We start from the raw sequence: 10,115 nt of genomic DNA on the forward strand, positions 1-10,115 counted from the left end.
TCTTAAAGTCCATAAAAATTCCCTTCAAACACCTCTAAAGCATGGTTTACAACCCTCTAAAGCACAAAATAATTTACACTTCCAATTATGCCCCTCCAAAACTTTTAGCATTTACCCGGATCCATCATCACCGTCCATTTCCTTTCACTTATTCACACGGATCGTGATCTGACGGGTGATATTGTTTTCACACGGATCCACCTTTCCTCTTCCTTCTCTCTCATCTCTCTCACAACTCACATCTCACCAGATCTCATCCGCCCCCAACTCTATGCTTTCTCTCTCCCAGGCGATTTCCAGATCTAGGGTTTCAATAACCCTGAATCGTTCATTTTCTCTCAATCGACAGAAGATCCAGTGGGGTTGTCCTCTAGGTACCGTTTTAAACCACATCTGAAGTTTTTGTTTGTTATTCGAGTTTGATATGTTTGTTATTTGTGTTGAATCGTTCATTTTCTCTCAAATCTGACAGAAGATCCACTGGGTTTTTCTCTAATCGGCACAAGATACACTGTGGATGACATCTAGGTACCGTTATAAAACCACATCTAATGTTTTTTGTTTGTTATTTGAGTCTGATTTGGATCTGGTTAAAATTCTGTTTGCGAGGCAATGCTTGAACGGGTCTCTGACATGATGGAAAAGGATTTGATTCTTGTTGGTGCAACTGGTATAAACCATCTTCTCCGAGATCGGTTGCTGCTTATGTTAATCCTCATCGTCTTCTGTTCAGATCTTGTTTTAATACCGGTAATCGTTTAATCTAGCTTTAGTTTACTTTGTATCTGTTGTTTTTGGTTGATTTTAGGTGTTAAAATCACGTTTTATATGATGAATTTGTTCAGATCTGCGAAAGTTTTGGATGATTCTGGATTTGTTATTGTGTTAGGAGATGTCGTGTTCCTCAAGCCTGAACAAGTTGGCTCTTAGTCTAACCCTAATTTTTCATAAATTTTAATTGTTAATTCTTGGTGAGATCGTTTTGTTTTATGTAAATCTGTTAGTTCGAGAGTTAAACGATGATGATCGGTGGCTGTTATGGAAGTTTCATCAAAAATTTCGGGTCGCAGTCAAACTGGTCAACTATGTCAACAGTGTCTGGTCAACATTTGAGTCTGGTTAACTGGGTCGACACGAGTCGGTTACGAGATCATGGGAATGTATAAGATGTATAAGGGCGCCATTAAATTATTTAAAATTACGTATCTGTTTTGGGTTTGGGGCATTGGTGCTTCTTGTTGATATGGGTCATTTGATTGCTGTTGGATGAAAGGTGCTGAACATTAGCATGATTTTTTGAGATATCTTATCTCGGTAGCTCGAATCGATCAATACGATATTAGTCTAAGTTGAGGAGTTATGTACAGGTGACGGTTCCATCTATAGCATCGGTCTTTAACGAGTATGCACTCAAGAGCCAATATGACACAAGCATCTACCTTCAGGTGAACAAATTATTTTATCATTGTATCTAATTGTTTTTTTTTTTTTTTTGCTAATTGGATTGTAGTGTTGGATTGCAGGACTTGTTTTTATATGGGTACGGTGCTATATATTCAATTTTCTTGGAATTCTTGGAACCGTGGTTATCCAAGGTAATAATAATCTTCTTCCTCTATAGAGCCACTCGCAAGCCATTCATCTTAAGTTGTATATATTTGATTTTTTCCATTTTTTTTGTTTTTCAGGCCCTGAAAGCGTTGATTTTTTCAAGGACATTCAAAAGCAACCATGCTTTTAATTATAAACAATGCGGGGCAGGGAATTTTATCCTCATTTTTCTTCAAATATGCAGGTAAGATAATAACGCTCATTATTTATGATTCCGCCTTTAAGCAGCTAAGAGTTGTTAATTATGTGGTGGTACAAATTTTGCATAACTAATTTATCTTAAGAGATATTTTTAAAATTTTCATTTGTGGCATGCAGATACAATCTTGAAAAAGTATTCATCTACATTTGCGACAATTTTCACGGGCTATGCATCTGCCGCTTTGTTCGGTCATACGTTGACGATAAATTTTATGTTAGGAATTTCTATTGGTTTCATTTCAATGCATCAGGTAAGTCCATAAAATTTCATATGATCATGCTCATCATCTGTGTTCTTTAAAAGAAAATTTAACTCATTCTTTATTTTATCATCCAGTTCCTTTCACCTCTTTCGGACGTTAAAGAAGAAGAAAATGGAGTATTGGAGCTTGAATCTGTTAAAAAAACTGATAGGTCTCTATGTTTGTCTTATATTGTCATTATTGTTAGATATTTATGACTTTTTTTACCTGATTTTTATGAATGTCTATAGGTTAGAAGATTCAAGGGTGAAATGTAGATAAAGCTGTATACATTTTTTTAACTAGGTGTTTACCTGTGTTCTTACAGAAATTAGCTGACCTGTCATCCTCACAGAGCCCGAGGTTGATTGACGGGATCTTGCTAACCAAGTTTGATACCATAGATGATAAGGTAAACTCAAACTGGTATATTTTTTTCTGTATGTCGAACAGTGGTTAATTTATTTATTTTTGTGTAGGTTGGAGCTGCACTGTCTATGGTTTACATATCAGGAGTGCCTGTGAATGGCTGTGATGTTTATCGGGTGTGGACAGTCTTATACAGATCTCAAAAAGCTGAATGTGAAGGCCATTGTGAAGACGCTGCTTAAATGATGGTGCCTATAAAGTGGCTTCGTTTATGGTTTGTTTTCTGGACCTACTTCTGTCAATGTACTCTTCGAGCTTGAATCTGTTATGTACTATGCGCTCTTTTGGACTGCTCTTCTGTTGTCATGCCTGGAACCCAAATTAATCAATAGCTTGGATCAAAGGGGATGCAAAAGTCAAACGGTATGCTATTGGCATTACATATGAATGTTACCTAATCCGCTTCGACCCGTTACCTAATCCGTCTGACCCGTTACCTAACTCCTGCATTGTGAATGTTATAGTTCGAAGGTTGTTTAAATGTTATGGATTAGTTTAGCACATTGTTTTGTTTTATTTGATAGGGAATGAGTGAGAATGTGCGCCTCTAACAAGTTCCTTGACAGGAGGTTGATCTTCCCCGGCAGATGGTTTAGTGGTTGCAGCCTTTGTGATTAAACTACATTGACATCACTTGTAGCATATTTGTTGTCAAACTACATTGACATCACTTGTAGCATATTTGTTATAAGAATTGAGCTTTGTTAACATGTTATGTTACTGTTTGTTTTTTTTTCCTACCAAAGTTACATACTTATTGAAATAAATGTTATTTACATAGTTGCCTTCGCCGCATCGCGCCAATGTCAGTGTTTTCTTTCTTTTTTTTTTTAAATTAATATTACTTCTTTTTGAGCAGGTAGAGGTGGAAATACCATTTCAACCCACTAATATGAAAATAATATTGGATTAAGATATATGGACGTGTACAAATTCTTCTTGTGTATAAACCGATACATTTAGCATCTGATATCATTATTGTTAATAAGGTTGTGGATAAACCTATTTTTGATATTTTTGAGAAAAATATTTATGGTTTAAATATGTTTTCGTATAGAAATTTTTTGGGTATATACGTTTTCGACCCACCCGTCAACATCAAGCTTCGCCACTGCCGAAGGCCTCATTGTAACTGATGATACGATTCATCATTCAAAACCGTTGATTTACCCACATCTATAAACCCCCCATAACATAACTAGAATCACACAATTTTCTTTGTTTTCTCCTGAAGCCGGTAACCGACCGTCGCACAATAACCACCAAACGCCATCACGAAACCACCAATCGCCGCACTCCGCTGATTCTCCGACGCTGAAGAAGGCCGCAACCGACCCTCACGTTCTGCTACACTGCCACCATCGTCGTCGGACGCAACATCGGAAACTACATCCCCGTACATAGCCATAAACTCGCCAACCTAAGTGATATGTTTCCCGCCGCATCGCGCGGGTAAACGACTAGTAACTATATAATACATCTCCTTAGGACTAAGATGTAATTTTAGTCCCTAATTTTAAGATGGCATATGAAAAGTGAGTTAAAATCCCTATTTTTTTCCTTATTTTCTTCCATTATTGCCCCTGTCCCCAAGAAACCGGCCTCCAACTCATTGTCTTTTTCTTAATATACCATGGTTAAGGAAATCAACCAGCCGAACAGGGGAGGAGCAAACGTCAGTTCAATTACTAATACAGTCAACTTTGAAATCAATTCTTCCCCACGAAACTGAAATCAATTACTGATATCATCATTAAGGTTCGATCGATGAAACTGATATCACACCAAAAGCCACCAAAACCCTACGATTTCAATCCCATAAATCCGATCAATTCTCCTTCTCCAGCACTTGGACCAGCCGATATGCCTTTTTGTTTGTTTCATACGACGGTGTTAAGGTAATGCGATTTTGTATATTAGATACGCAATCATTATTGTTTGTTATGGGCTCAATTTTTCCTTTGTCTTTCTGATTTAGGGTTTCTAAATATGCTTTAGGATGATTCGCAGACTTTGAAGAGATAACTGGTGTTCACAATACAATCAAGGTTTGATTTTATATATTTAAATCTTCAAAATATGTACGGAGTTTCTAATTTATTCGCAAGTTTATCCATTACCAAACGCACATCTTCTTGCTGTACATTGTAGCTTTTATTTTGTCTAATTAATTATAATATTGAGAACCGATTACCATTACTTTAAATGTTGCCTATCATAGGGGATTATGTTATCCTTGAACATCCGATTAAGAAACCGGTGATACAGGAATTCCTACGACCCTTGATTTTTGTTCCGACTGCTATTGCGTCTGACCGGATAACACTTATTTACCACTCCCTTTTGTTCCAACAATTGCGGTGATACAGGAATTCCTACGACCCTTGAATTCCTACGACCCTTGATTTTTGTTCCAACAATTGCGGATTTAATGTGGAAGAAGGGGGAGAGGCAGTTTTCCCTGCTGCATAGGGAAATTTTAGCTCCAACTCAGAGTGGAATGATGCGTTTCAGCGAGCAAAATATGGGTGACGCATTACTTATGTTTCCGTCAGAGGTTTGTGTCGTTTTTATTCTAATGTGAGATCTGTATTTTCGTTTTGTACTTTTCCATTCGCTTCGAATTTGCCTAGGCGCACAATGCTTAAAAAGACCTTGTTTTTTAAGCAAGGTGCGTATAAACGCGACAGGTTTTAGATGCAGTTGGGGAATTCGTCCCAACTAGCGAATTGCGAACCCGAACCGGAGCAAACCGCGAATTAGGTGACTATGGTGGGGAATGTTATTGAAATCGTTGACATTAAATTTATTATGTCTTTCTATAAGATGTGCTGGAATCTTGGTGCACGCCGGCTTAGAATCTAGGAAATTTAAGTTTTCACTTTCTAGGTTGACCATTATGACAAGTCAACTTCTTTTTAGTTGTGTACAGTCCAATGAACCGCGTCGAGCTTTTTAGGCATCTACCTCAATATAAAACATGCAGTTGTAAAACAAACTGAGGTCAGAAACCGCGTCGAGCTTTTTAGGCATCTACCTCAATATTAACTTAAAACTAAGCTTCCCTCATCTTCAAATGAACTTTTACGGCCTCAATTATGTTCACCCTGCTGTTTACAAGGTACTTTGCTATTTTCATTTGCAGTTTTATTTACGGGTGTAAACAAGCCGAGCCGTCCTACTACCCTAATAGCGACACTAGACCTATAAGCTACTTATAGCTATATTTAATTGCTATTTATGTTGAAAAAAAAAATAAAAAAATTAAGTGTCGCTATTCTCGCTATCCATCGCTACTACCCTAATAGCGACACTAGACCGATACGCTACGTAGCGCGCTATAGCGATCGCTACGATCGCTACGATGTCTATTGACAACTTTGACCGGAACAAAGAATATTGTGGCGATTTGATCGATTAGTGAACTAAAAAAACCTATAACCACTTCTACCTAGCATATGTATGAAAGAATATTCATTAATTTAAGAAATAGAATCATCAAGTCGTTGCTTCTTTGGTTCAGGTTCTTCAGGCATTCCTTGATGTATACGTGGTGGAGGAGCAATGGGAATGCCATTTTGGGCCAGGGGTGTGAACTGAGATCCAGGTGACCCATTAGGCGATTCATCATGTAAATTCCGGGCCTAGGCGGAGTCGTGACTTGAGCATTAGGAGGGATGTTTAAAGCTAGCCCAGTCACATAGTTTGAGTAGCAGTGTCTTTCTTTCCCGTGTTCTCTCTTAGCCTAGCCAAGGTTAGGACCCTTTTCATAAGGAGTATTCATTTATATAATTAGCTAAATGAGAATAATACAGGTTATATAGTGAGAATATACGTACCTTTTTGTCTAAATTTTGTTTTAGATTGCCATATTAGTGCATTATTAAAAAGTGTGATCCTGCTCTGTGAATTTCCTTCTGTAGCTATCTACAAATCTGTGTTATTGACAAGTGTATATATTATTAGTTGCATTCATCTCTTGTGTTTTCTTTCTCTAATGCCATTTGCAACACTTAATACTGTTTATCATGTCAAAACAGGTCCATGGGTAGGTTTGACAAGTCAAAACTGGTGATTTGCTCATGTCTCGCGTTATTGACTCCGCCGCAACGCGCGGGTCACATTATTTGCAGGAGTTCATTAATTTAAACTTAAGGGTTTTACATTATTATTGACTTATTGTGCTTTTTGTGTATAGTTACATTTTGTATCAATCAAAATAGGGCTTCTTTCGGGTATTCAAGGCATATTTAGAGATGATATGGCAATGACACTCCTGCTTCTTTTAATTTATGTTTTCGATACTGTTTGCAGATTATCCAAAGGCGAGAAAGTTAATAAATCCGAGAATCGCAAGCAGCCAATAGAAGTTTTCGAGTTTGCCTTTGTTTAAGTTATTCGTTAACCAACTCCCGTTTGTTGCCATGTCAGTTAACGACACTAACACGCTACTCATGAAATAACGCGTTCGTTAAGAGATGTAAATATGAGAATGGATACGAAGAGGAAAACCGAGAATGAGCCTGCGGGTATGCTAAAGTTTGCAACTTTTCGGTTCATGAGTGTAGCTTACTCAATAGTGAATGTGTTCATTTGAGAGTAGACTGTCCAAAAGAGGATGCATGTTGACCAAATGGGGATTATACTTGTGGCCATTTTGACTTCTTAAACTTGTGTTGCACTTGAAACTATCCATGGATTATTTTTGTTTTCTTCTGAATTTCCATAATCATGTAGTATTGCAGCTTTATCAGCAGGCTTGTAGCACCAATTATATACAACATGATGGTACATAATAATGAACTACCTAGAAGCACAAGGACTTTTGTTAATTTTCATACAGATCAAAGATTGGCAATTTTTTTTTTAAGTTTTATTAATTTAGAAATATACCAATCTGGTAATCTACCTTACGGGTATACCAATATGTTCACGCCCTCGTACTATCGACTCCGCCACAACGCGCGGGTCTCCCACTAGTGTAATCAAAATATATAACCTATTTAAAAACTCTTAAACATGTTAACATGTCATCCATTTTTTAACGGATAGTGTTTGGATTGACTTGTTTAAGAAAACGGATTGCGTTAGCCAACCCAAAACCTGTTTTTTTTTTCGTGTTGCGTCATGAATAGCCACCCCTAGCCGAAATCACCATATTTAAGTGATTTGATGACATTGAGTGTTAGGCTATGTATCATAATTTCACTAAAGGTGGTGTTACGCCACTACCATGTTAGGAAGAGTATTTCCACTTTTTACACTCGCTACATGTGTGTAATGGTCTCACTATAATTTTATTTTTTTTTAGAAAAAAATGGTGAGTTAGTAGAGGAGACAGTGTGATAAAATTAATTCAAAAGACATATCCGTCACATGCTTGTTCAACTCACGCTTTTGCCCATCATGCCCCTACGGGACGGCGTTCCACGCTCAAATTGTGTGATTTGACAACCGTTACCAATGGTCTTACAACTCAAACCACTTGATTGGGTGAGATTTAAAATATCTCATCATTAAAAAAATTACTTGATTGCCAATTTATCTGGTGTCACAATAGCTATTTAATAAAGCTTGAGATCATTTGTAATGGTTTCACTAAAAGTGGTGTCCCGTATATAGAGTAGTTCTAGTTTTCTCACTCACTAAATGCGTAATCCTTTCACTAGAATTGCAACTTTTCTTTTATTTCTTTAAGAATGTGAGATGAGATGTTTTGATTGGCTAAATAAATTAATTCCACAATTATTCTAGCCCACGCACGTGACTCTCCTAACTTCTGCGTGTCAAAAGCCCATTTTGGTGACGTTGCGTGAGGCTTTAAACCATTACACCAAAGCCTTTCCATAATCTGTATCTTATTTTAGAGTAAATTACTGTATTGGCTCCTGTGGTTTAGTCAATTTAACCCTTTCAGCCCAAAAATAAGAGTGAATTGCAAGTTTTGTTCTTTATCTTTAGGCCATTTTGCAAGTTTTGTCGTTTATGTTTAAATTTGACGAGTTTTGTCCTTTATGTTTGAAAATCAAGCACGTTTTACCCTTTGGGGCAAAACGTGCTTGATTTTTAAGGACAAAACGTGCTTGATTTTTTAAACATAAAGGAAAAAACGTGCTTGATTTTTAAACATAAAGGACAAAACGTGCTTGATTTTTAAGGCCCAAAGGGTAAAACGTGCTTGATTTTTAAACATAAAGGACAAAACTCGTCAAATTTAAACATAAAGGACAAAACTTGCAAAATGGCCTAAGGATAAAGGACAAAACTTGCAATTCACTCCCAAAAATAATATTTTAACATATCATACCCTGAGGTTGCATTTTATAACGGTTTTGACCCCTGACACTAACTTTGTTACTTTTTTGTAGTTAAGTATAAGGGTAATTAGGTTATTATATACCTTAGGGGTTGTTTTTGATAATCACAAAGTTCTTTTAACATTTAAGAGATTATTAATGCAATTAATCAATTTTTTTATATTATTTTGTTATTTTCACGGTCATTATTTAATAAAATATGTTTTATATATACGAATAAATATGTTTTTTCATTAAGCGTTTGTTGTTTATAAAGGTCAATTTTAAAATCATTTGTTTTTTGACCTTTTTTTAAACCGTATATCGTTTGTAAAATTATTTCTTTTTAAACCGTTTGTTTACTCAAATCGTTTTTTAAGTTGTTTGTCTTTTAAAGTTTTTTAAACAATTCAGTTAACCTTCTTCTTTTTAAAATCATTTTTTTACTTTTTTAAACAATTCGTTTTTTTAAGTTGTGGATTATTAAGTACATTTCTTTTTAATCCGTTCCTTTTAGAACCATTTTTGAAACCGTTCATTTTTTAAACTTTCTATTCAGTTTACTTATAGCCGTTAGGAAATAAACTTTGGAAAATGAATGTTTTCAAAAATTGAAGGAATCTAAAAACGATCGATTTTAAACAAACGAGTGGTTTAAAAACGAAGATTAAAGAATGACGTTTATAAAAAAAGCAAAACCTTAAAAAATACGTTAACAAGTGTAAGGTTTTAAAAAACATACGAATTTAATAAATGAAAGGTTAAAAAAATAACAAATTTTGAATAAACAAACGGTCCAAAGAAATGGAAGATTTGAAAAAGAAATAAACCACTCTAAAAAAATTTGAAAAATGGACGATCTTTTTCAAACTTTTATTAGAATGTTTCATCTTTTTTCAAATATTACATTTCTTTTGTTTTTTATACACGCCGTTTTGTAAAATTTAAAAAACGAACAACTTAAAAAGTGAGTTGTTTCAAAATGTTAAAAACAAATGATTTTAAAAAGAATGGTATGAAATGAAGTGTTTAAAAAAACTTTAAAAGACAAATGAGTTTAAGAAGAACAATTTTAAGAAAATAAAACGGTTTAAAAAGGAACAATTTTAAAAACGATAGATGGTTTAAACAAAATGTTAAAAAAATATTTTTTAAAAGGATATTTATAAAAACAAACGGTCAATAAAAATACATATTTATTTGTATATTTAAAATGTATTTTGTTATAGGGGTAACTTTGTAGAATAATAACCAAGTTTTAAAAGTGTTTTAATTAGGTCACTCAAGTTTCAAAAGTGTTCCAATCAGGTCATTCAACATTCATTCTTCTTTAAAA

At 35.1% G+C, this 10,115-nt stretch overlaps 1 protein-coding gene across 12 annotated transcripts; it reads left to right on the plus strand.

Annotated features, from left to right (window-relative positions):
- The first annotated feature begins 213 nt into the window (after window positions 1-213).
- LOC110867935 lies at window positions 214-7,236 on the plus strand. 12 transcript variants are annotated; one of them, XR_004863526.1, is made up of 15 exons: window positions 214-374; window positions 473-750; window positions 846-918; window positions 1,005-1,273; window positions 1,368-1,445; window positions 1,524-1,595; window positions 1,689-1,795; window positions 1,930-2,063; window positions 2,150-2,226; window positions 2,383-2,466; window positions 2,534-2,954; window positions 3,050-4,381; window positions 4,462-4,531; window positions 6,007-6,237; window positions 6,524-7,236. XR_004863526.1 is itself a non-coding variant. In XM_035975720.1 (11 exons), the coding sequence occupies exons 3-9, from the start codon at window positions 613-615 to the stop codon at window positions 2,173-2,175; spliced, it is 525 nt and encodes a 174-aa protein (XP_035831613.1). In that variant the 5' UTR covers window positions 215-374; window positions 473-528; window positions 610-612; the 3' UTR covers window positions 2,176-2,226; window positions 2,383-2,466; window positions 2,534-3,263. The 12 variants fall into 12 exon arrangements, 8 of the variants coding, with proteins under 8 accessions (XP_035831613.1, XP_021972688.1, XP_021972686.1 ...); XR_004863523.1 differs by having other exon boundaries at window positions 2,534-4,381; XR_004863527.1 differs by lacking the exon at window positions 1,005-1,273 and having other exon boundaries at window positions 2,534-2,846.
- The last annotated feature ends 2,879 nt before the right edge of the window (window positions 7,237-10,115 follow it).

Source organism: Helianthus annuus, chromosome 7 (genome assembly GCF_002127325.2).
Source record: "Helianthus annuus cultivar XRQ/B chromosome 7, HanXRQr2.0-SUNRISE, whole genome shotgun sequence".
Classification (NCBI taxonomy): domain Eukaryota; kingdom Viridiplantae; phylum Streptophyta; class Magnoliopsida; order Asterales; family Asteraceae; genus Helianthus; species Helianthus annuus.